The 27,741-nt window shown below is 39.9% G+C and overlaps 1 protein-coding gene across 1 annotated transcript; it reads right to left on the bottom strand.

Annotated features, from left to right (window-relative positions):
• Window positions 1-27,741, bottom strand: RAB20 (RAB20, member RAS oncogene family). Its single transcript, XM_083855398.1, has 2 exons — window positions 27,501-27,741; window positions 1-1,120 (listed from the first exon to the last, which is right to left on the bottom strand). Exons 1-2 carry the CDS (start codon window positions 27,670-27,672, stop codon window positions 600-602), a joined length of 693 nt encoding a protein of 230 aa, XP_083711524.1. The 5' UTR covers window positions 27,673-27,741; the 3' UTR covers window positions 1-599.

The raw sequence follows: 27,741 nt of genomic DNA on the forward strand, positions 1-27,741 counted from the left end.
TATCCACAGTGATTTTAATAGTTCAGCTTCTGAATCATACACTGTCATGTCTGACATAAAAAGATTGAAAAGATTGCAATTGATTTATTAGCTACAAATATAAATATACCTGAATTTTCTTTTTTTTTCCTTAAGAATAAAAAAGTACCGTGTGCTCAATCTTCCAAAGTTAGACTTGTAAGGGAAAAGAAAATCATCATATGAAAGTTTTCAAGAGTACACAGATCATTTATATGCAATATGAAATGGCAAGTCACTAAAAATCAGAATCTTTCAAATCTGTCCAAATGATTGTCATTACCCATTGTAATAACACACCATTTGTCTTCAGAGTCCATGGAAACTGGCAAATCTTACTCCATAAGTTCACTCATATTCTCATTTTTTTATACAAAGAGCTTCCCAGAAGCCTTTAATAGTCAGAAGATTTATTTGGGTGGTTTTTAGTTGAGCTTGGGGGGTTTTTTTTGGTTTTTTGCATACACCATTTTAGTCTATTTATTCCTTGACTTTTCCTTTCTGATCAACTGCAAGCAGTTCTTATTCCTCATTTTTCTGGAGTGAAAAATCCCTCCCCTTTGCTATGTCACATAGATGGTTCAGGCACAGCAACCTGATTTTGTCCTTTTGGCTGGCTTGTAGTCCGTGATGTCTACGGTTTGCGGTGGCCCCTCAGCCTTCTGCCGTACGATTATTGGGACTACCATGTCAAACACAGTTTCAAAGAGGTAGTCCACCTTATATCCTGTCTTTGCACTGGTCTCAAAACACATTTTCTCAGCTGCTGGAACATCCTTCTCATCTAGCATTTTGTATTTCAGTATCTTTTTATAGAGTGCAATTGCATCCTCTGCACGGACTTGTTTCTGCACCTTTGAGCCACAGCTGGCACCAGACTTCTCAGGTCTATTTTCATCCGGTGGTAAAGTACAGTCATCGCTGAGGTCAACTTTATTTCCAACAATAGCAAAAATGCAGTCAGCACTTGCACTGTCCGTCAGAGCCAAGAATCTTTCTTCCAGCTCTGTCAGGCTTTGGAGGCTGTTCACATCGTACGTGAGGATCACAGCAGCCGCTCCTCTGCAGTACATAGACCCCAGGCCATGGAACTGCTCCCGTCCTGGCAAAGGTTTAAACACAACAAATGTTAGTGTGCTGGAAAACACATTATTAACCAAGTAAGAGAGTTTAAAAGGAATTTTAAACCAATTTTATAAGTCTGGATGAAGCTGTGAAGGTAAAAATGTGTTATTTGTAGCACCTTCAGGTTTTTCCTTCTGTTTTTCCATAAGAGAGCAACAGTGCCACAGAACAGCTCTGCTCACTGCTTGCTCTGTCTCAGAGAAGGGAATCTGTAGGGACAAGTGAATGAAGAAGTTCATGCAGCATTCATATTTGCAAAGAGCAAAAAAACCACCCTGGCTTCTTTTTTATTAAATTGCATGCTAGTTGATTTAGGTCACGTTAACTACTACCCTGCTTGCACCCACAGATGGCCCATCCATCTACTTCACCAATTACAAACAAAAAAGTTCTACTGTTTCAAGTCCCGCTAGAACTTATTCCTCCTGTAAATCCACCATGCATTTTCAAGTACCTCTAGTTCAGAAATCAGAATCAAAATCAGTAACCCATTTGTTCCTAGGTTTTGAAGGATTTTATAAGCTACATGCCCACTGATGCTACATGCCCACAGTTCCCAGGTACACTGGCTTTACAGGAAAAGTCTCTTGTGATATCCAGCCTGTAGCGATATGCATCTGTCCCACTACTAGTTTTCACATATTTTTTAGAGTATTAAAAACACCATATACAGAAAATCCTAACACAGTCTAAGAGAAATTTATCTTTTAGGTTGCCCTGGCCATTGCTCAATAACCAACAGTTAAAACATTTCTTTCTCCTCATGCAGAGACTATCTTCCAGCACCTCCAAATAAACCTTAATGGTGTCCTGCAACTTCCTTTCTTGGAAGAAAAAACTGACTCTTCTTTAAATCCTGGGAAGCAATAATGTTCTTCAGCAGTTGCAACAGGACTAAGGGAAATGAGGCAGAAGACAAACTGTGCTTTCCTTCCTACAGAGAATTGCTACTTTCCCCAAATACTTGCTACTTGAAGAATATGCTGTATGTTTTACTATCCATAACTGTATCAAGAAAAAGATGAAACATGCTAGATTTCAACCAGCCATCAGAGTCAGCCTTAGGTCACTACATAAGTGTGAACGAACAAAGAAAAAAAAAAAAAAGAAAAAAGAGCCAACTACATGCTTAAGAACATTTAAAAATCAACATTGTTTGCCAACTCTCTTCATACAATTCCTCTGCACAGAGCCTTCATTTATAGAAAATCTGGAAGAGATCTGGTTACATTTATCTTCTGCACAAAGCTACTGACCACCATGAACTATTTCATCATCATCAATGATTCATCATGAAATCCTTGTAAATGACTGTGGAATAGGAAAGGCAGAAGAAATTAATGCTGAAAAATGCAGGTCAGCACACACTGGGAAAGCACATCTGCACATGAACACGCACACTGTGAAAAGAACTCAGAATCTACTTCCAGTTGGGAACAGCACAGTCATGGCAGTAAGTCTTTCAACAAACATCAGGACTGTATTCCCCAGCTGCCAGAAGAGAGACAAAGTGTTCATCAGTATCAGTAAAACAGATCTGGGAAACCTCATGCTAGAACATGAAATCCAAATCTCATTGCACTTTTAACACTGAGTGAAACTCTGGTAACTGCCAGAGAAACAGGTTTGGAAAGGTACAGAGTTCACTATAAAGAGGGGTGAAAGGAAGCTGGTGAAAACGCTCAGAAGTATGTAAAACATTTGCATGAGGAAAAATTGTGGGATCTCTCAGGCTGGTGAAGGATTGGAAAAAAGAGTAGAAACAGATGTCTATAAATTCAGGCCTAATGCTGAGGAAAAAATAACCAGTTGTTCCTCAGTTACTTTCCCGTCACACATCAAAACATGCGTGTAATTTAAATACTTTCTTGGAAAGTGAAAAATTGGTAATAGCAGTTATGTAACATTGTAAAGGTCAAAAGTTCAATGAACAGCATTCAGAAAATCATTTGGCAAACTTTATGGAAAATTGCTTCAGTGCAATTTTGTATAACCTCTGATTTGCTTTCCCTCACCAAAAGAAATTCTTTAACTTGTGATCTGGGAGGTAGGAAAAAAGGAGGTTTACAAAAAAAAAAAAGAATAGCTATAACCTTGTTTAGGTATATTGAGTAAGGGCAAAGGAGACTGGGATACAGGGGAGGGAGGATATCAGTCCTTTTATGCTTTTTTTCTCCAATTTCATGTTAAAGTTGTATTTTCAGTTGCACTGCAACTGCATCTTTAAATGTCCCCAGTTTTTCAATAAAAGTTTGCACCATGATCAATTTTGTTTTTACCCGAACCCTGATTATACTCTGATCTGGAAACCACAGTGGAGCATGTATCGCCCCCTGTTCTCTCACTTCAGATGCCTAAGCCATAAAATGCAGCCCCCAGAATCGTTTGCTACAGCAACCAAACACTAGAACAATACTATTACTTGTTTTATGGCATTTGTATGCTAATCTAGTCTTGCACAGCATAATATAAACCATGACACTTTTACATGGCAACTACCAACTGACTACTTCTACAACTAATATATTGTTGAAAGGGGGAAATAAACAGTAAGAATTTGCTTTGCATCAGGGATTAATTTCATCAAAGAAATTATGGATAGCCTCCGTTGCTCACCCCCACAGCACAATCAAATGCAGAAAAAACTGCACAATGTATTTTTTGCAGGAGTTTCCTTGCACAGACCACTTCTGACACCTAAGGGCTGGAAAAACCCTAAATATGGAAGCAAAACCCCAAAACTACAGAAAGTATTTAAACTAATATCTGTCCTCAAGGTATCAGGCAAAAAAAGTATCAGACATTAGGATGAGAAACTTAGTGCATGAGAACAGCCATCCCTTTCTTATAGTCAGTTATTTTTTCCTCTGGACCCATCTGGTCTCACTCCAACCACATTTTTTTTAATACAATTAGTTAAATGAAATGATAAGCCCTAAATCCAACAATTAAACTACTTTGCCTTTTCCAAAAAATTAAGGCAGTAGAGAAGAGTGACAGAAGTATCAAATAATTTGCAGTCAAAGGAATTGCAAGAACGACCAAATCAACAACAAAGGCACAACATCAGGGAAAATTCTGAAAACCAAGCAACCAAAAACTAATTTTCATTTTCATCTTTATATTTTGCCATGTTTAGAGTAGTTCAACAACCCTACAGCTGTATCTCTATCTGCAGCACCATTAGCTTTCCAAAGGTCTTCCATCAAATATATGAAGTCCTGTTGGAGACTTCAGGCACTCAGAGGCAGCACAACCAATGAGATTTTTTCAAAGTCCTCTGATGGTTGTCCTAAACAAATCAAAGAATTTTGAGCCAAATGGACCTCAGTACCATAAAAGGAAAAGCAGACCTTGCAAGAGGCTGGCTTGACAAATGAGCAAGGTTAGATTTAAAGTGTACTAAGACTTGAACATGAGGCCCCCTACTGCACTTTGACCTCTTGGCTAGAAGGCAACAGCCCCTGTGAATGCTTTCTCTGGATGGGACCATAGCCCATCCAAGCATCCCAATCCCTTCTCAGCTGTGGGATTCAGTAACAGCAGCACCTCAGTGCTGCTCTTGGAGCTCTCTGCCTGCCCATGGCCCCTGAGGGTGGCATCCAAAGTAGCCCATGAAGTTACCATGGATTTTTTATGACAGCAGAAGCCAGATTTGAATGCTCCTTTACCTACCACCTCATCAAAGGCCTTCACCATAACTTCTGAAGTGGCACAACTCACACAGACACTCTCTTTCAAGAAAACTTCTATCAGAAGAAGTTTTAAATCTCTCAGTGTTGAGCACGTACAAGAATGTAAAACAGGCTGTTACTTTCAGTCTGGAGGGAATAAAACTCAAGGAATAATAAAGAACTAAAAAGGTCTTCAATAAAGTACGGAAAAAAGTACTGTTTCTACTTTGATATCACAGTCTGAATAGCAGCATAACTCAGCTCCTTAGGTAAATATGTAGTGGGGGAAGAGTACACAAAGGTGGGCTACAGAGGCATTAAAATTGCACAAGATCACAGAATTGTTCAGGAAGTGTTCAGTACCTTTCAGGTACCTTCCAAGGATTTTCACTGTGATTTGTGCAGTACTGTAATCTGAACAGTACATAGGAATTAACAGAAACACAAGGTATCAGCTAGGTTTTGTCTTTCAGATTCTATTTCTGCTTTATAGGAGTCTGAACTTGAGTGTACACGGAGAGGGACAGGAACTGCACCCTAGGGAGATGGCTAGAAGAGGAAAGAAAAGAGAAAGTATGACACCCGTGACACAGCACAGAAATCAGTATTAGAAAAAAATGAGCGTTGAGGATTCAGCTGCAGTAGATGAAGGTTCAAAGGGTGACCCTTATGCTCTTGAGTTACCTCAGCAGGAACATCTTCACAATCACAAGATTAGACAAAGATCTCTTTTGAAAGGGGAACAACATTTCTTTCTGTTCACAGTCAAGGCAGTAAAGTTGTGACCCTTTAAAGGACATCAGGGGAAACAATTTTGCTAGGAACTGACATTTCTACTTGGGCAGATATACCAAGATATGTAAGACTATCAAAGAACAAACAATAAAGGTCTCTGAAGGTTTCAGGAAAATTCTCCAGCCCACATATGAGTCAGGCTGTTAAGTTTTGACAGTGAAGTCAGAGTTCTCCATTACCTTGGTTCAAGATTGGTATTTATTTCTCGTAGGTGGTTTTATCATATTTCCCTTGAAGTCAGGAGCTTTGTTAAGAGCTGGACTACACCTGTGGTTACTTGGGGATAAAAATAAAGCTCTCCATTCCAAAGGATTAACAAGGAAGATATAAGTAGAAATTAGTGGAAAGACAAGTCACAAAGCACTGCAGAGTCCAATTTCTACAAGTCCAGGAGCTGTCTGAATACATGATTTCCTGATCTGCCAGAAAAATGCCAACATTTGGTTTTTCTTCAAGACAAAACTCCCCAAAGAATGAAAGTCTCTGAGAGGGAGAGAAACTAAATAATTAAACCAACAAATCCAAACAATGGAAACCTCCACCATAACCCTCCCTACTCCTCCTCAGAAAAAAAACACCACCAACCACAAAAACAATTACAGTTGAGCAGCTATAAAATTCATTTAAGCCCTACCTTCACCCAGTATTATACATTCACAAAGCTGCATTATAGATGACACTTGCGTATGTTGAAATTTCAGAAAGCAACAGATGTCTAGTTCTGCTAAAAAACAAGATGACGTTTATTTTGTTTATGCTCATTACTTAGATATGCATCAACATTCAAGGCATGAACTGTGCCCTATTTTAGCAGCTTCTATTTAAGTTATTAAAATTAGATATGTATGCCTTGGCCAAAGCAGAATATAACAAACATAAAAGAGTAGTGATCTTAATACCCAAAGGGCTTTACTTGCATGTTTTAAAGTAGAAAGAGCTATACATGGAGGAAGAAAATAACAACCACATGGGTTAAGGGAACAATGAACAAAGGAAAATTCTTTAATACAGCTCTCCAAGAGAAAACAACAAAAACAGTCAAGAAAGTGGGCTCAAAGTAATACATGGTTGAGACATGCTTACTCCATTTCTAAACAAGGTTTATTCTGAATTGTTAACTCAAGAATCTTAATCTCAAAACGGAAGACTTAAATCTGTGAAAGAAATCATCTCTTCCCTTAATCTATGCAATTTTTATTTAATGAGCAAATATTTTGAGTTCTTAAGGATTCTGAAATTGCCAAGACCCTGCAAATATCCCCACTCTACAAACATGAATTATTCTAGTCTGCTAAATTTCCTTCTGCAAAACAGCAGCTCAGTGTGAGAGAACAACCCACGTGAACCAGAAGCAATCATTCACTTCCCACTTAAGACAAGAAATCAGGATCAAACTGAGTCCTGTCCTCCAGTCAGCTTTAATTGTCATACTAGAAATACCACACTTCCACTAACAAATGTGCCTCTTGGACTAAAAATCAATGACTAGAAAGACGAGAACTTGCACACTGCACAATCATTTTCTATTAATTACTTAAACACCCTCAGGCTTGGTCTTGGAAAATGGAGGTTATTTAAAAACAATTTTAAAATAAATAGAAGCACTTAACACAACTTCAGTCTTTGTAACACTTTTCTTTTCACTCTGATTTAAAACACAAAAACACGTAAAAGCACCATCATGTTGCACGATTCCTTCTTCCTGCCAACGTATGCATACACTGAGGTTATTCACAAGCTTAGATCTAAAGCTAAGAGCCAAGCCTGACAGCATTTAGATATTTATACTGCTGCTTTTATATAGATAAAGGAAATATACTGCATGAGGTGCTTCTCCTCCCCTGAAGGCTGGAGTTCAGGAAGGCAAATATACCCTGGACACTAGTTCCAAGTGCTACAAATCTCTTCCCATAAAAAAGATTGTAATATCCCAATTGGGGCAAGTCTCAGATTCAGAGGAGCCAACAATGTATTTGAGCTGACTGCCACAGATGAGAAAGTCTTATGAACTGTAAGCAGTGAAGCAGAGGATGCTTTCTAATACATTTTACTCCATGACATTTAAATAAAAGGCAGATCTCGAGACTGCAGCGTGCTGTTATACAGGAGGAATGTAACATTATTTTCCTGATCTAGAAGTTACATAAATTACATATGTCACTATAATCTAGTTCCTGCTGAATTCACATTCAGAAATTTTATACAATCCACCAGCAGGCTATAGAATAGAATTCTATCCAATATTAAAAATTCAATGTAATAGATCTGATTTTTACCTGGACAACTGGATAAAGTTACTCAAGAAAATTCAACTAGCTATCTAACTGGAAGCAGAGAAAGTTTTGATAAAACAGGAAATGCCTTGGCACTATAATCCCAAATTTATGAGCTATGATTCCACAGTAAGACTTTTATCCTGAGAGATTAAGCTGCAACCTTCTACATAAATAATAATAGTAAAGAGAGATTTTTTTTTTTTTTAGAAGACTACTAAACTACCATCAGTGATCCAACAGTGTCTGGGATAAAACACATCCAAAAATACATGTAAACTTTGTTACTAGGGAATTTAAATTATGATAGAAATAAAAATTTAGGAAAAACACACAGAGATAATTAAGTGAAAGGCTGTGAGAAAGGGCTAATTCTTAAGCACATACTTTAAAAGAGCATAAATCTTATCTTTTCTCTTTGGAACCAAACTTATGCAAGAATACTTAACAGATATTAATATATTCCCCATGGAATAAGAGGAAAATCTACAACAGGTTTCAGGAAAAGCTGGATGAAATTAATAGCATTACCAAGCATTAAGGCCTTTTACTACGGATTCTGTCTTCAATATAATATGCAAGGGAAAAAATAAAACTCATCCTTTATTTCCATTCCTTTACATAACAAAGCCAGCATCCTTTTGGGCATCTAAATCAGCTATTAAGATTCTGCCAAGAGAAGACATCTACCCCAGAAGGCTGGTCTAAACCAGCACCCACCGTGTGCATTAAGAAATGCAGCTCACTCTTCCTCTGCCTTATTAAAGGGTACCAAAAGCAGAAATTGTTTTGCTACGCAAATTAAAAAAAAACCCACCACAATCAATGTGTCTGGAAAAGGAATTAATTCAGAATAATTATAAACAAAAAGAATCACTAGAAGGCATCTGAAATAAAGAAAAATGGGGCGATCACTTACTGGAAATGGAAATTCCATTATACTTTATACATAAGAATAGTAATACATTTAATGAAAAAAAGATTTATGCAGATTTCTTTTAGCCTACTACTTTTCTCTCCCCTTAAAGTATAACAACTAAACTAAAACTAACTAATATGCCGTAAATAAGATTTGAAGGATATGTTTCAGCAAGGACCAACAAATACAAAATGCATAGAAGACTTTGCACTAAAATTCTACTGACTTTCTGGAAAGATAAATCTTCCCTTAGAAAGGATTCGTAACTTTGCTAAAAGTAATGCTCTCTATATTTCTTTACACATCCAAGCTTATTGTTTTTTTAGAGCATTTTCACAAGAAAAATTACACAAATCCCAGGATGGTTGGGGTTGGAAGGGGCCTCTGAAAATCATATAGTCCAACCTTCCTGCTGAAGCAGGCTTGCCTAGAGCAGATTGCACAAGATAATTTTAGGCAGGTTTTGAACATTTCCAGATAAGGAGGATCCAAAATCTCCCTGGACAGCCTGTTCCAGTGCTCTATCACACTCAAAGTACAGAAGTTTTTCCTAATATTTAGGTTACATTTCCTGTGTTTTGACTCGTGCCTTCTGTCCCCTCTCATCACACTGGGCACTACTGAAAACTCTGGCCTCACCATCTTGACACCTGCCCTTAAGATTTGTACCTGATGGCAGGATCCCATCTCATCTTAAATGACTAAAATAAACGACAGCATGCACTACTATTAATGTGGTTCTCTTCATGGTTTTCACCAGTTAAAAGTGCTCATAATTTTATTTTGGCTGTATTTTCTGATGTTCTTTCTTGCTATATACCCCCAGAATGATTATAGGCCAATCCACTCAACAAAGCCCTGATTTGTTGAGAGAAAAATCATCTTTATGCCTCTGACCTTTCTAAGAACATCTTTCCCTTGTTAAACTTGAAGTATACCAATAGGTCAAGCAGTTTTAACTGACTCTTTAATTTTTATTTAGAACATCAATTCAATTAACGTTCCAAAAGTGGTACTCTGGCACAATTCACATAAAACAATTCTTCCAAAGAAGTTCACTTAAATGGGCCTTTTATTGTTAGGACAAATAGCACACTGAGAAGTTATGCAAGAATGTCAGCGTGGCGTGCTGCACATCACATGTCAAACTCTGCAAGATGTGGTTAATGATTTACAGGATCATCTGAGCATTATCTGAAGAAGATGGGTTGTTGCAATGTTATTTTCTTTACAAAGAGGCACATACAAACCCCTGTTTAATAAGAATTACAAAACAGAAAATAATGGGGATTTTTTTGCTGCAGATTACTTTTATTTCATATTCTCCAAGAAGATCATCAATCTAGGCATGTTCTGGTAGAAGCTACAAACTAAAAGGCTAGTCACCACATTCTTCTGATGTGTTGAAGAAATGCCTCAAAAGCCATGTAGCTTAATTCACAGCACACCTCCAAAGAACCAACAACTGAAACATGGGTAAAAATCTCCTGGGTTTTTTTGACAGTTAACGGTGTGATAGTTCATGGAGAATCTGCCTTTAAGTAAAAGCCTAATTTTCTAAAGGCAGCTAAACTAAAAGCAGATGCCTAGCAGCTTACATAGGTGCCAATCAGTTACATCCTGCAGAGCACTCTGAGTCCCAGAGGTATCCAAAAAAGCCAATTACCACAGATGAAGCCTTCTCACCCACAGCTCAAATAAAATAAACATCCCTCAGTCATCTTGTCAAATCCTGTATTATTCAATCATGAATTAGTTTAAATATTCCCAGAAACTTTTTTAGTCCAGCCCTGAAGAGTAGTTTGTCCATTTTCATTCCATAACTGGTAGTGAAGGCTTGCATTTCTGGTTCCCAATGACAAACCTGTCAGACACACTCAATGAAAGGAGGAGATCAAGTTTACATGGGAGAGAATAAAAGAGGAAAGAAAACTAATCATAAATGAAAAAAACATTCACAGAGCACGATCAGAGACCAAGTGTAACCTTCATCCAAATTTTACCTCCTGCATAATAAAGATGATAGAATTTCACTCAGTCCTTGTCTTGTGCCTTAAGAGGAATTTGTATTCTATAAAGTAAAAAAAGGAAAGTTAGTTTCCCACCAATTAGCTTGTTGGAGTTCAGCTTTCAGATTCGGAGTTTTGATAGACTTTTAGCTTCCCAAAGTAATCTGTTCAAAAAACAAACCCACCTCCCCTAAACACCAAACTAAAAAACATCAGACTCCCCAAACCCCAGAAAAACTCCACACTCCTTCTAAAAGGTATTCCCCTATGACTTAACCTCCTTCTTGTTAGGCCAGAGAAATTAATATTTTTCTCACACAGACTTTTTGCCTCTGGCATATTTCTCTAAACTAAAAACCCTACCTGTAGCTCCTTTCTCCCATCTTTCCATATTATTTTATTACCAAGAACGTAAAAACAATCTCACTGAAGTTACAATATTACTTAAATTCTTGACTATTTTTATCTCTCCCTATACTTTTTGTACTTTCCAGAACAGCCCATAGGTTCTGGGACAGCACAAGGTACCAAGAGCTTGGTTTGCCATCTGCTACCAACTCAATGGACCTTGCAAAACATACTGCTGCCCAATGAATCTAGCTTAACCTGTTACCAGCACCCCATAACATTAGTCTCTCTTCATTTGCAGCTTTATACATTTGTTTAGTATGTATATTTCTAGCTGCAATTGTCTTTTTATAAGGAGACTTATAAACTCAGTGCCTTTGGACTGAAAACATATTTAGGGTTTCTATAATCAGCAATGCCTTCAGCTGCACAATGCCTATATAAAGGACAAGAAATATCAGAGAAGATTCCTATTATCTACAAGATTTAGCCCACTAGTTTCAGTTTTTCTGGAACAAAAGAAGATCTGGAATTTGTTCTGCTAAATAAATGCAAAACTGTTTTTCTTGCTGTCAAGAATAAATCAGAACTTACCATTCTAGTAATGAAATTAAGACTGAGCTTCTAAACTCACAAGAATTTTAATTTCAAAGTAGATGTTCCCATAGAAACACCAGTATGCTTTCTACCCAAAGCTATCACGTTTCATAAAAACACAAAAATGCTTTCTATCCAAAGCTTTAAACTTCACCACATTATGTCTAGCAATACAAAGCATTACATAGAGACACCAAGAAAACCTCCTAACCATACTACATAGCATGTTTTTGCAAACAAAAACTTTGGCTAGACTCACATTTTAAAAAACCCCTATTTGTAGCTAAAGATTCCACTGATATCTCTACAATCCTGAGTAACTTTTACTTTTAGCTAGCTGGATTTACTTTTTTCAAGCCGTTAATTTTATTTAGTTCTCTTGATGTACCTTGTTTATTTCTTGAAAAAAGAGAAAACCCCAGAAGATTCAAGCACTTCAGGTATTTTTGGCTATCTGGAAGGGAGTGCCTTGTAAAAGATAACAGAACTAATCTTAGACCTGCCAGACTGGCAAGCGTACCAAGGTGCACCTTCAACACAAACTGAAAAAATGACACCAGTTTTTAACTGTTTCTCTCTGAAATGTCACAGCTGTGAAGGGAAATGTTTTATTTAAACACTGATATCTGGCAAAAGAAATGAGGGCAAGACAGATTGATGGGACATTACCATCCTGTCTATGAGCAAATGCTCCACCAAAACTCCAGCTGAAATCTAGCATCAACACCACGTCTATCGAAAATGTGACAGGGTGCTAAATTAAGCTAATTAAGTTAAATTTATGAAGTTCCTATATGCCTCTACTGAAATGAGAGCAGGAATGCAAGAATGAAACTAGAAATTTAGTCCAAGTAAGTAAAATGCATTGATGTGAAATCCTTCTGAAACTGCTGCTTAGAAAGAAGTGATCATTTGGCAGCTCTCCTTAAGGAAAATATGATTAGAAGGAAATCATAAGGAGGTGGGGGAAAAGAAACCTTGGATTTGCTTTGAAAGAGCCCTGCAGGAAGCAATATCACTGAACATTTAACTGCAGCAGCAGAACCTGATGGTCAAATATTGCTCAGCAGTGAATAACGAAGAGGGCAGCTGCAGGACAAGGCTGTACAACAACCTGACCTAGGCAAGGCATCTGCTTCTGGCCTGTGGGAGAAGCTTTTCAGCTTTAACACCTGCTGAAACACCAATTCATCTTCTAAAAGAACAGTACTTCCTACTGAAAACAATTCATTTTCCACAGGGTGAGTTCTAAAAGCAGATGGTTTTTCTTTCCAGTACCTGAAAACTGATACTTTTTCCCTTAATTTACAATTCCTTTCCACAGAGGTAAAGGCATTGCAGATGAGCCCACCCCCCTACACAATTTCCAAGCAGAGGGTGTTGCCAGGCCCTTAACTTCAGAGTCACTCAAAGGAGACCTTCAAAGCCCACACTCTCTCCCAAAGCTTGCTCTTCAAACTGAGAAGCAGGTCTTTAGCTCAGGCAGGAATGCGTGGCCAGGTGCACTTTAGAACAGTCTGAGTGGCACTGCAGGGCCAGGAGGTCACTCCACACTTACTAGATGTTTGATATTGCTCAATAAGGAGTTGGCAGATTAGCTTGGTGTGCTGGTTTGGCTGGGGCAGAGTCAATTTTCTTCACAGTACCCAGTACAGGGCTGCGTTTTGGGATTTGTGCTCCTGAGTTGGGAAACTGCATACATAACACAGGGATATATTTTAGCTATTGCTGAGCAGCACTTGCACAGTATTAGAAAATTTCCTGTTCCTCATATATTTCAATATATATTTTAACTTTAATTAATAGATAAGAATACTTTAACCAATATGTACCATAAGAAAGAAACTTAAAGACACACTAGCAGGCCATCCCTATGTGCTGAAAGACAATGTAGTCTACCTGGACTTCAACAAAGCCTTTGACACTGTCTCCCACAGCACACTCCTGGAAAAGCTGGCAGCCCATGGCCTGGACAGGAGCACTCTTTGCTGGGTTAAGAACTGGCTGCGTGGCCAGGCCCAGGGAATGGTGGTGAATGGTGCTGCATCCAGCTGGCATCTGGCCACTAAGGGATCAGTGTTGGGCCTGGTCCTGTTTAATATCTTTTTGGATTATCTGGATGAGGAGATTGAATCCACCACCAGCAAGTTCACAGACAACACCAAGTTGGGTCAATTTGCTGGATGGTGGGAAGGTTTGGCAGAGGGACCTGGACATGCTGGACCAATGGGATGAGACAATGGCATGAGGTTCAACAGGAACAAGGACCAGGTCCTGCTCTTGGCAACAACAACCTCAGGGAGCAGTACAGGCTGGGGGCAGAATGCCTGGAAAGTGGCCCAACAGGAAAGGACTGGGAGAGCTGGACAACAGCACATGTCCCATAAGGAGTGGCTGAGGGACTTAGGGTTGTTTAGCCTGGAGAACAGAAGGCTCAGCAGGGACCTTCTCACCCTCTGTAGTCACCTGAAAGGAGGATGTAGCCACGTGAGGCTTGGCCTTTTCTCCTGGGTAACCAGCAACAGGACAAGAGGATATAGACTTAAGCTGCATCAGGGGAGATTTAGGTTGGATATTAGGAAATAATCTCTTTGACAGAAAGGGTGATTAGACATTGGAATGGGCTGTCCCTGGAGGTGTTTTAGGAAAGACTGGACATGGCACAGAGTGCCATGGTCTAACTGACATGGTGCTGCTCAAATGCTGGACTTGATCTCAGAGATCTTGTCCAACCTATTTGATTCTGTGACGTCACCTGGCCAGTGAGGGGGCTGGGGGTGTACAAGAAATTGGGATGCAGCCAGGACAGCTAGCCCAAACTAACCAGAGAGATATCCCACACCACATGGTGTCATGCTTAGCAGATAAAGCTGAGGGAAAGGAGTAGGAAGTGGGGGATGTTCAGAGTGATGGCACTTGTCTTCCCAACTCAACATTACACATGATGGGGCCCTGCTTCCCTGGAGAAGGCTGAACTGCCTACCAAGGAGAAGTGAGGAACTGATTCCTTGTTTTGCTTTGCTGGCGCACACAACTTTTGCTTTACCCACTAAACTGTCCTTGTCTTAACCCACAATTTTTTTCTCACTTTTACTCCCCCAGTTCTCTCTCCCATACCAGTGGGGCAGAGGAAGCAAGAGGCTGCTTGGGGCTTAGCTAAGATTGCCCTCCTCAATGTATCTCAGTAAGCACTCTGAAATTCTACCACTCGTCAGCATTTCTGTCAGCTCTCAGCAAAGAATTGTTAAGTCAGAGTCTGCTCAGTACCTCAAAGACAAGAAATTCTTCCTGTTTTTCTTCATTCTTTATTCCTGTTTTAAGCTGAGTTAGGTTTTTTAACTTCCTCATTAGATAATTTGCTATAGCCTTAGCTCTTTACAATCTCCTTTTTTTGAAATCAAAATTCCCCATAGGATTTTTTGCAGAATGGTTAACTACATACATACCAAGTCAAACAGTACAATACACCATACCATTTTCTAAGTGAGGAAACACCATAAACTTAATAAACAGCTTAATTAAGGGAATTTACATTTTAGAGATGACAAAATGTTTATTGTTACTCATTGCAGACCCTCTTTGTATTAAATTTTGTATCCAACCATACATAAAATTAAATGTTCTACTCTTTTAGAAACATTCTTCTTTTTCCATATTACCACTTTAATCCCAAACACATTACATGTATTTCTGCATCCTGGCTGTCAGTCATTTCCCTTCTTCCCATGTATAGGAAGCCAAACCACCAAGAAGCAGCTGTAAACTCTTTTGTGTACATCCACCTAATGGGAGTCACACACAGTAACACAGTAAATTAGCTTTCTTCCACAGACCCACAGGAGAGCTTTGGAGCTTGTTCCCCAGAGAGGCTGTAGGTGCACGATCCTTGGAAGTATATTGGCCACACTACTTTTGAAGATAAAATTAATTACTAGGCTCATACATAGGCAGCACCTCAAGCACTATTTCCATCAGTCTTTCATCCTACTAGTATGTTTCCAGGTTGATTAGGAGTAGAGGAAAGTAAGAAGAGAACTAAAAGCACTTCTAGAGGCCTAGCTTTTACAAAATTGAAGTTAGTGCAAGACAGCAGCTAAATGCTGGTATTCATCACTGATCACTACTAGGTGAGGAGGGTGAAGGAAAGGCATCACAACATTCACATTCCAAAAAACAGAGTCCAGGTTTCATGAAAACATATTTGAGAGCTGGCAGGCTGTTTTGCAAGAAGTGACCTTCTGTGTCACATGTTTCAAAAGTGAGGAATGATTCTTGCACATATAACAAATAATACAGTAGTTCAAAATGCTTCAGGAAGCTCTGGTTACCAGACCAACAGCAGGTACCCACAGCTGGTCTGCCCCTGCAGTTACTTGGCAAGTGCCTCTTATTTAAGATTAAATCATCTTTTGGGGAAATGGAACTGAGGGACAATAGATGACTATATGCTAGCTCCTGATTTGTAACACTGAGTTTAATTTCAAACCAGCCTTCACAAGCAATTTGAAAAATATTTAAACTTGCTAAATGTGTAGAAATAAAGGCCAAGGATCCTGCAAACTGAATGAAAAAATCTACTGGTTTATTTTTTGAATAGAAACTCATATTAATAACATGGGACATAAAATTAGGCTCACTCATTATGATTTGTTTCAACATTTTCAATGATTTGTAGGCAGGATCTCAACTAAGAACACAAGCAATGAATTCATGCATAATTAACCTTGAAGAAAATTATAACTGCTTTATTCCTTACCAGCAACCATCAGTTTCTATTCAGTTGAAATTTTTTTCACTGGGTGCTTCTACATATTTGTCAGAAGCAGGAGGCAGTTCCGGTTATCCAGTGGGCTGCCTTCAGCAAGTATCAGAGGTGGGAGTCTGTGGCAGATGCAGTGCTGCTACCTGGGTTTTATGGGAAAGTATTTAAAAATTGTTCAAATCACTAAGATAAAATTATCACAGAATGTTCAACTTGTGTTTTCAGAGCTTATACTAACCAAGATAAACAAATGGCCTTTATATATCCAGCACTACTTCTCCCTTTTAATTCTACTTCCAGCTTCTCTGCCTACACACTTAAGAGCATATTTAATATCCACAGTTTAGGATCATTAATTTGAGAATTAAAGAAACTGTAATCAGACAAGAGGCATGGTATATAATCTCATCTCATTACTCTTCTCCATCCTGGTACAAAGGGAGTAGCATTAAAAATCATAAACAGCTCAATTCTGAACTTTCTGAAGAAAGGAAGTTACAAAGAGCAAAGTTAACACTGTCCAATGTCTGCCCATTCAACTCTCATGCCAAGAGGGAAAGCTACTTACAGAAAGGGAACTGCTTACTGATTTGCTTGTACTGCATCCTTTTCTTTCATAATTAGGGCAATATCTCTAGGTCACAAGGTGTTCACGCAAAGAGAAGACAGACACCAATATTCCGCTTCCACTGTGGTTCCAGGACTTGAAGTGAAAAAAGAAGTCAAACAGGACAATGTGGAAAGGACACAAAACACTAAAACAGGAAGGGAGATAAGGGAAACAATACAAATGTCATATATACAGCTATCTGCTGCAAGAAGGAAAACTCATATCCTAAAGACAGTCATAAAAATAAGAGGCAATCATATTGGTAGGGGTTGGAGGAGCTGAGCAGTTGAGACATTTTTAGTTTCACAAAATTAGAGATTTGGTTTTTTTAAAAAGCAACAGCCTATATCAGGAAGGGGGAAAAAATAAATTCACTCATTATACCAGTGGGGATTTTTTTTTTTTTCCTGTTTTAAAACACCTAAGTCTCGCAGGAAACCACAAGATTTGATGATCCCTTTCATGAGGCTTGGAAGATGCTGACTCAAATACACACAGCTTTCTCTCATTTACTTTTGTAACTATAAACCACTACAGATTCTGGTAATTTCTCCCTTTTCTGAATGAACCAAAATTTTGAAAGCAAGTGATAGGTGGAAAACAAACAAATAAACCTCTAAAATATTATCAAGACCCTTATTTCTACCTTCAACAATTAAGAAAAGAACAACAAGAGATTTATATGCCCAGAACACAGATCCCACCACTATGAAGAACAGAAACTGAATTTTTGAGGCCTTTCACAACAAAACCTCACATATTTAAATATATATGGTAGAATATTATAAATTCCTAAAAATTCATAAGTAGTCATCAGCTGCAGAATGTAAACCAAAAATTTTCCTTTTATTTCAACTGTACTGAAGGTCATTATTTTTAAACTAAGTATGTAAAAGTGGTTGGACAACTGCACAATATCTTTTCTCTCTATTTTGTAAGAATTTCCTGAAGTAAAAAACAGTAGTTAGGAATATTATGCTATGTAACAGGGTAAAGAAAGTATGTAATTTTATTAAAAGGAAAGGCTGTGGAAACAAGGAGAAGTATCTACATCAAATGCTCACACTGGTCTTTAGGCTCTCAGCAGGGATCCTCCATGAATAGCTACTTGGTAGCCCATGCAAAGCCAAGTTCAATTCTCATGTGCTTCCTAAGAGATAGAAAGATATACTAGAAAATTCACAAACACATCCAATGATCTCTCTCTCTTTAAAAGCCATGTTAATAAGTACTCTTCTAGATTTGTTTCTTTCCACACCCAGGTAGGTGTGGAGATCTTGTATGTTTGAGTTGGTTGCCCTAAAGGAAGCTCTCCTGAATCTCCTGTGATGTAGGATAGCAAATTACTTATGTTAAGAATCCAAATTAAGAGCAAAAACCCACTCACTTCCTTTGACCACCTCTGCTGTCTGCAGCACACTGGCATAAGTTAAGTTTAATCATCAACCTGAAATCTCACTTCCTAGGCATATCTTCAGGTACTGAATATGAAATGACAGTTAATCAAGCACAGGAAAAGGAATTTATCCCAGCTTTTATGCCTTTTGATCAACCTCTTGGATGTTGTACCCAGTGTTTCCCTGAAAGAAAGGAAACCTTTCAGACTTGGAAGAGAAAATAATTCTTTCCATTCCACAATTTTTAATGGCTCCAAATATACACACCACAGACTCAGCGTCTTTCTAGATGGAGACCCAAACAAAGGTTATTTGTTTGGCTATTTTGCAATAGCAAAATGTGACCCAGATGACGGATTACTAAGTGTACCTTTAGTTCAGGCAGTAAAACACTGCACTGCCACTTGGAAGCTCACATGGCCAGCGGCTTCAACACGAGACAGCAATTGCAGTGAAGCAAGCAATTCATCTGGATATGTGATTGCAGTGTGAAGTAAAGATACTTAAACTAGCCCATAGAGTATCAGCTCAGCCAAGGCACTGTGAGGCTTCTTGTGAGTTTCCCTAGTTTTGATATTTGTGTCACCATAATGTGCATGTACTGAGGTAAAACTAAAAAGGTACTCACCATACAAAATCACTCAAAGTAGTAATTGTATAACAACTAGCAACCACTTACCTGCCCCACACGTGTATTTTAAGTATCCACTGTCCCCTTCCTTCCAACCAAAAGCAAAAGTTAATTGCATAGTCAACAGAAAGACACACAACCTTGACTGCCTAAGTTCAGGCACCAAGACATACAATACTATTTTTAAATACCTATTTGTTTTTCATTACAGAATGTGACTGTATCTCAGTTTAAAAAAAAAGCCACACACACAGTTGACTCAATGTGTCATCTCTACATTACAGCTTATGAAGCTTTCTGCTGTTCTGTGCAACACTATGTACTCAACTAGGCGGAGGACTACTGGCAAAAAATTCCCATCCCATCCCTGTGTTTTTCCCCTCACATTAAAACTGAAAGAGCCGTTGTTTCTTAGACAGCTCACGTATACATTTCACAAAGTCAAACTGAGAATGCAACAGGGCACTGGTAACTTCTTTTCTTGCCCAGAACACCTATGCCTTTGTACATACCCTCTAGGACACCAGTTCAACTGAAGCCAATAATCCAGTTCTCGGATGCCCTTATTTTCTACAGTCTGTCCTATCACCAGCTCCTGATCCACCAGGAAGATGAATTTCCATATAGCTGCAATTTTTGTCAGCAGCTTTGCCACTGCTTTTACATTGTCTTACTAACCACTTTTCTTGTTCACATATCCCTCCCTCATACATTTTCAGTATTGTCACAAAGCAGACAGTATTTAAACTAATCTTTCAGCTGTCAAGTCAATTTTGACAGACATCTGCAAAATACACCTCTTCCTTCAGTAACCAGGGAAGAAGAATGCAATGCCAGAGGCATCTTCATTAGGAAGATTCTTCATATTGCTCCAGCCTAGAATCTGTGACCTTAAAAAATGGCATACTCAGTCAGCTCAAGAACTCAAACAAACTCAAGTCCTCTTGAGGACGCCGAAGTTGCTCACGTTTGTGGAGCCTTGGCAGGATCCTGGACAGCTTCAGCCAGACGCACATCTCGGGTCACTGATACTATTCAGGGAGAGTCCTACTCGAACCATCGAGTACTTTCCCACTCAGGCTAGAACAGCTCAGTCACTTTACACACTATTATTAAATGCCACATGCAAAGAGGGGATTTAATGTGGGGGCTGGAACACAGGAGGTAGCACAGAGGCTCACAACAACATTTACCTTAGCCTGCATCAAATACTCACAAGGTGCCAGAACCTCCCCATTAGCTTGCCTCTGCAAGTCAGTACTAAAATTACACATTAGAAATAAAATTCTGCTTTCAATAAAGTGACTTAGCTACAGCTGAATAAACTGTGTTACTCTTGTCTTCTGTTTCTTTGTGATATGTATTTTTCACAATTCCATCTGACAAGGTATTTCTGTATTTTTTACTTAATTTGCATGTAAAAGCACTTTCAGCTGCAGTGGATTTGTTACCTTCGAGGTTACACTGTGTATCATTGTATTTTAAATTGCTGGACACAGAAAATAGAACTTCCTCCAGGAACTTTCCCCAGGCAGTTCATTATTTCTTCATATTTTTAATCACATCCTAAGTTACTCTACTCTTTTCAGGAAACATTAATTGCAAAAAAAAAAAAAAAAAAAAAAAAAAAAAAAAAAAAAAATCCAGTATGCTGTTTCACAACAACAAAATCATGTTTTCAGGGATGGTCTAAAGCTTAAACTTTTACTCCTTCCACTGACTCTGCTTCAGAGGCTTTAGGTACAGACCTCACTGTCAGTGAGGTCTCTTCAGGAATTTCTGTCCCTTCAAACTTTCACTCTTATGGTTCCCTTTTCAAGACATGAAAATATATAGCCTATAACCATACACAGTAATCTCAAGGAAACCACACTGTGTGTATGAGGCACTGATCCTCAGCCATCATTGTTTTACATACAACAATCATGAACAACTAACTGAGACCAACATAATATTCTGCAAAATAATTTTCCCAAGGGCAGAAGGAAAATAAAATGTTTTAAAAATTTATTTAAAAATTTAAAAATCAAAGACTCTTGTTAATAACTGGCCCCCAAGTAAGTCATGACTCACCAGCAACAAACTTAGTGGATTTTATTCTGCATTATTTCCAACTTCTATGTTGCTTAGTTCTCACCTGTTGAGCGCAGGTACATACTCAACAGCCTTCCTCACTGTGGTCCCTGATGCCCAAGACACTTTCTGAGGTGATATCCCCTATGTCCTTCCAACAAGAAACCTCCTGAACCAAAGATACCTCACTACACATTCAGCAACATCCAACTCCAACCACTGCCAGAATTTCATCAGGTGCAGAAAGGCATACGCATCAGAGCCCTCTTTGGTTTCAACTAACTTACCCAACCATCTTACCTGCAGCTCCTTTTGCCCTGCTGTAATCCTCTACTTCCAAAAGTCAAAACCAGAATATTATCAGAGAGTAGCTACTATCAGTGTTCACTTGTGAGAAAACATGTCACCTAAATGCTCCTCTTACTTTGTTCTGTTTCAATATGATGAATGACCATGTTTCCTCCCTACCTACTGACAATTTGTATATTGTTCAGTTCCAGCTTCCTGGGCTGATCTCACACTCTGAAGATCAAGCCACACTCCATCTCAGGTTTTTCTTGACAACTAAGCTGGGTCACTGCCTTTACCAAGAAGTGGAGTGTAGCTGCATCAGGGGACGTTCAGATTGGACATCAGGAAAAGATTCTTCACTGAGGGGGTGGTCAGTCACTAGAACAGCCTCCCCACAGCACCAAGCCTGTCAGAGTTCAAAGAAGTCCCTCTTGGTCATATGGTTTAAAGGTTTAGTTTTAGGTAAAACCACAAAGAGCAGGGAATCAGACTTGGACGTTTCAGCTCAAGACATTATTTGGCTCAGTGTGCACAAGGAAGTGTTCATCAACACAGATAAATTCTGGGAAAAAAAATAACAAAACCCACAAAAACCTTAAAGCCAAATTAAGCAAGAGACGAACCTAATCCTTTTTACTGGGGGAATCTAACACATCTTATCAGCTAAACATTGACACCTTGCCCGAGAAAACTCAGCACAGGCAGCTTACCCCAGCAGTCAGAGATGAGAAGCTGTGAGCAACTCACACGTGCTCACCAGCACTGATAACATCAGACATCAGCAAACCAGTCACAAAAGATGTAAGCAAGCACTCATTAGGCAGATCCACCGCAGCTGACCCAAGGCACAGAAAAGTCTTTTCTAGGTTATATTTATCTCCTCTGTCCCTAACTATGCTAACTCTGACAAGGTAAAAAAAAATAAATATATATATATATACACACACACACACACACATATATATGCAGGTAAAACTAGATGGATGGAAGATTTAAAAATATGAACTGATGGCTGAGTATTCACAGAATAAAAAAATCAAGTCAGTCTTGGTTGACAGATGGCTCAAGATGAGAAGGAAAAGAAGGAAAGTTTGCTTTCCATAAAGTTAACCTTTATGTTTCCCCATTATAATGCTACATGAATATCTGTTGGCAAATTCAAAACTCAGCCTCTTAAAATAGAATTAGAGATCCTGATGTGAACTTTCTAAAACACCGGTCATTCATTTACTGGTTGACTGCTCTAATACTATGCCAGGAACACAGGAGACATGACCACTAATAATTAAGAAACCTTGCTGCTGGGGTTAAGAAACCACTTACCTGTCAGATGAACAAATGTCAACCTGAAGAGACTGAAATCTAGCATACAGAAAAAGTTTTACCTTTTGAAATACCAAGGCATCAGAATATATGCCTGAACAGCCAACCAAAAGATTCCTACCATATCATTAGCTGTAGCCACCACACATTATTATTCCAGGTTTAATGGTGGAATAGGACCAAGACCCTCAAAACTTCAGGAGGTTTTGTGCTGCCAGACAAAAAAAATTACATGCTAGCTCTGAGCTACCATCAGCACCCAGCAGGAAGTTTTAGTTTACTCTGCAGCTGCTGTCAGCCCTGCCTAGAAAATACATATACGTATATACACACAGAGAAATATATAGCTTTGACATCCTGAGTGTCCAAACCCCAAATCTTTTGCGTGAGGAGGAAGCTTTTCTCGCTGATGTTGTTGCTTACTTACCTTGTTTCAGAAAAATACTACTTCAAAAATTAGTACAAATGTCTCAAAGCATGTACTCAAATGCTTTAGAGACTAGGCCTCTATCCAGCAAACTAATTCTTTAGAACATGCTAAAAGTGTACAGTTTATGCTCTTTTTTTTTAGTTCCCTTGAATTAACTGATCCAAAGAGAAGACAAACAGATGTAATTTGTTGCATCACAATATAAGTAGTAAAAATTTTGACGCACCAACCTCAAATACAACAGCAACCATGCTAGGTCAGACACAAGACTGTCTATCCAAGCCTCTGACAATGGAGAAACAGTCAAAAGCAGATGGCTAGGAAAATGAGAGCTCTGAAACATGGCAAGCATATGATACTTCTCCCAATATTCCTCCATCTGTGGCTTATTTGTTTCCTTGACTTGAATGCAACTTTCAAATAACTTCTCTCATAATCATCAAACTGGAAAACAGGACATGTTGAACTATTTGCCATGAGCATTTACATAAAAAAACAATCAAGTCTGACAACTTCTGCACACCCATTTTACAGGGCTTGTGGATAAGAACATGAAAGGTTTACACTAAACTAAGCAGCTGATTTTTCCAAGATAAGAAGGGGTGTGTATGTACAGCTAAGAGTCCTCTCTAGAATAACTGATTTACACTTCAAATCTAACTTGGTAGAACAGGTCAGGTGTGCACATTGATTTCATTAACGATAACATAGAAATGCATATTTAAGCACTGTGGTAAGCAAATTTAATTCTTCCTAGGAAAACAAGATTTTTCTAAATTCAGAGCAGGAAGTAATGCAAAATCAACAGAGTGATTAGTGAAAATGACATACAATTTAAATAAGTCAGAAAATCAGCAATTAAACTCATCTAGTACTAGTATCCACACATACTTCTGATCCATCACTACTGCTGCAGATATTCTCATCAAGCACTGAAGTCTAAGTGTGCACTAACATCACTTTGTATTACAAGAATGAAGCTTCAGTGTACCAAAACTTGCATTGTTACAGCCAAATGCCTACCCCATAGCAGAAAAACAAATAACCATACAATCTGAACTGCAAGTAAAATGTAAACTTCTATGGAGATAAGTCCCAAAACTAATGCTTATAAAGCAACAACAAAAATAAGCATACATTCACATACTAAATATAATACGAACTGAGAAAATTAAAGACGAAGATGTATTCCAGTTTACCTTGTTTAATTGTGTATTGAACTAGTATAGTAGCTACTATTATGCATAACCTATTTTTTCTAGGCCAAAAATACATATGGTGTGTATATGGAATATATAAATATATATATGGTGTAGAAATATGGAAGATTTGGCCTAGAAAAAACAGGGTATGCATGGCACGGTATAAAGTGCTATTGAGGTATTAAGACAAACATCCTGAGCTGGGACTCAGTATTTAGGTAGGTGAGATGGGTGCAAACTTTGATCCATGTTCTTGTCATCGCTGTGCTAAAGAATTTTAAGTCTCCTGGATGAATGTTTGCTGCTGGATTTCTCTATTTATCTACACATACATAATTAAAGAAAACAATGTATCAGTATTGGATAACTCTATAACTGCTTCACAAGAATTCAGTAGTCAGCAACATCAGGTTAATAAACAGACAAAAAAGCTAAATTTTAAACTCCTCCTTACTACACATTCCAAGCTTACTTGGTACTCACCTGGTAGAGATAAGACAGTGAGACCACAGAGAGATAAGAAGTGCAAACCAAGGTCTCCAGACACACTGAGGACAGCAAAAGCATAAGGTCCACACAAAACAAACAAAAAAATATACAAATAAATAACACTGACTTTTGAATCCCCTTGTGACTTAACACCAGAGTTACAGTGTCAACAAGGTCCCTTACTTCTTCACCAGGACAGCAGAAAGCACATATGTGCCCTGGGAGCTTCTATTTCTCCCAAGATTAATGAGAGCTGTTAATAAATGAAAACCCAGAGGCCCCAACAGTCTAACCAAGTTTTGGAAATGTCTATCATTCTGCAAGAGCACAAGTCAACAGAGACACTTGCAAGAGCCCTTGCCTGCCCCTGAAACACAAGAGCAGGGACAGCCAGGCTCAGTACTAACTCCAGCGACAGAGAAGAAAGAGGAAGACATGTTATGCCGCCCTGGTACAATACAGCAACACTTTTCAACTGTTGCTCTGCAAATACAGCTTCAGTAATTCTGCTCCAGAAGTCCTGCTGAGCAGCAGGAACTCCTACTGCAGTGCTATGCACTGGCAGTGGCCCTGCTCCAGGGTGCAGAGGGAATTGTGGCCACTGGGGAAGTGATTGTTGAGCTCTGAACACATGCACTGTCCTGAGACAGATATCACCTGGGTGTCTCACTGGGCACAGGGAGATTCCACCTCTGGAGCTTTCCAGATTCCACATAAAACTAAGTGTATGTGGAACCTGGAAAGCTGCAGAGACGGAAGATTCCACATACAACCTTATTCCTCAATTAACACTGAATAAAATACCACAGTAAGAATAAATAGCTGACAAAAAGGGCTCTAAAACCAGCAGAAAAGCCTTGGAGGGATTTATTTTATTATATATAATAAAAAAACTAGAAGGGTGTAATGGAAATTACCAAGGAACAATCTCACCAAGACAGATAGTTTTTCTGTTGAAAAAAAAGCCCATTGCTAATCACCCACAGGGTTCTGGCTTACTAGAAACAAGCAGCAACTGCCCACAAGAGACTCCTCACAGTAAAACACATCAATTCCAAAATTAAAGTAGATTTAAAAAAAAAATTACTGCAAATTACCTAAAAAGTATATTTAAAATAGAGCTACTGGTAGAGAGCTTTCATGATAGTAAAAGATTACTAAATGCAAGAAAAAGCTCTTAAACCCCTCCTCCCTTAAACACTTCCCAAAAGTGGCTCTGTATAACTTTTTGGCAGTTTCATTTCTCCCCTTCCTCCTTCTCAATTCCTGACACAGGAAAAGCTGTATTGGACTAGATTGTGACATGAAGTGACGCAGCAAATGAACTTCCCTCCCAAATTTCATCAAGAGGAAACTGGAATATTGCACGATGCTGCAGCTGCACAGGTTTCACAAGGACATACAACCTGTATTCTTCACGTTGCCACTAACCAGTTTTAAAAATCCAGCTAAACATGAAAACAAAACAATAATAAAAAAAAAGGGATAAGATTATATTTGCAAAGAACAACTTAAAGGCAAGAGCATCCACTGACTGAATTTAGCAGGACACTCCGGTCCTTTACATGACAGAGGGGTACTTCCGGACTGAGTTATAAAGAGCAGGACGTTCATATGACTGCGACCACAAACCACTTCTCCAGCCCGTGCTCTCCCACCTCCTCTCCCCAGGCCTCCAAACCACAACCCGCGCTCAGTCCCGCGTCAGGAGGTGCTGCTGCCACAACAGCGGGACAGACAGACAGACAGACAGACAGCCCCTCGCTGCCGTCCCCGACAGGAACCGCCGGCAGCCCCTGCTCTCTGTGCACCAGAGCCCTCCTTACAGCGGCCGAGGGGGAACGCCACGTCTGAAGGGCGGGCAGGGGCACCGTCTGGAGCCTGACACCAGCTGAGAGCAAACCCAACAGCGCACAGCGAGAAGGGATGAACAGCAGCTGTAACCTCTCTAATTCTTGACTGGGCTTGTAGTCAGTAGCCATCTACTCGGGTAAAAGAAAGCAACCAGGCACCGCAATCATCCCCGTACATCCACATTTCGCAAAGCAATTCCGAAAACACCAGAGATGAGCAGTTATAAGGCCCCTTAGAGCCCGTCAAAACCGTGACTCTCTCCAGCCTCTGCCCTACGGCCAGCCCCTGTGACGGAGGGGACTGTCCGCAGGGCCGTGCCGGGACAGGGCGACAGCCGCGGGCAGGGCTCCCGCCGCCCGGGCGGGCAGTGCCGGGACAGGGTGACAGCAGCGGGCAGGGCTCCCGCCGCCCGGGCACCGCGGGGTCCCGGCTGCACCTCCCGCCCGCCGCCCCTCGGAAAGCAGGGCTGTCCCGGCGAGGCCAGCCCCCGCAATCCTTCCCACCAGCAGCTCGTACAGTAGGGTCGAGCCACAAGTAGGGAAAGAAAAGCCCCAAGCACCTCAGGAGGCGGAGGTGCCGCGGGCAGCCGCCCCCAGGGAGCCGGAGGAGAGGGGCAGGCGGGCAGCGAACACCGGGCTCCGGGAGCGCCGGGAGCGCCGGGAGCGCCGGGAGCCGCTCACCTGCCGTGTCCCAGATGGAGATGTTGTACGGCCCCCACTGCTTCAGGTAGAAGGCGCCGCCGACGGTGCTGACCGTCTCCTGGAAGCGCCGCTCCATGTAGCGGTGCAGTAGGGAGGTCTTGCCCACGTTCATGTCCCCCAGCAGCACCACCTTCCCGTCCGGCTTCTTCATCGCGCCCGGGCTCGGTGTCCTGCCGGCCGCCGCTCCCGCCCCTCTCCCGGCCCGCTGCGCCCGGCGGGG

Source organism: Zosterops lateralis (assembly GCF_965231275.1).
Source record: "Zosterops lateralis genome assembly, chromosome: 2".
Classification (NCBI taxonomy): domain Eukaryota; kingdom Metazoa; phylum Chordata; class Aves; order Passeriformes; family Zosteropidae; genus Zosterops; species Zosterops lateralis.

Bases quoted from the DNA above. Each gene is read 5' to 3' on its own strand.
- RAB20 (XM_083855398.1), bottom strand. From the start codon at position 27,672: ATGAAGAAGCCGGACGGGAAGGTGGTGCTGCTGGGGGACATGAACGTG. The intron at 1,121-27,500 runs GTGAGCGGCTCC...AACCTTTGCCAG, and splicing joins CTCCATCTGGGACACGGCAG to GACGGGAGCAGTTCCATGGC.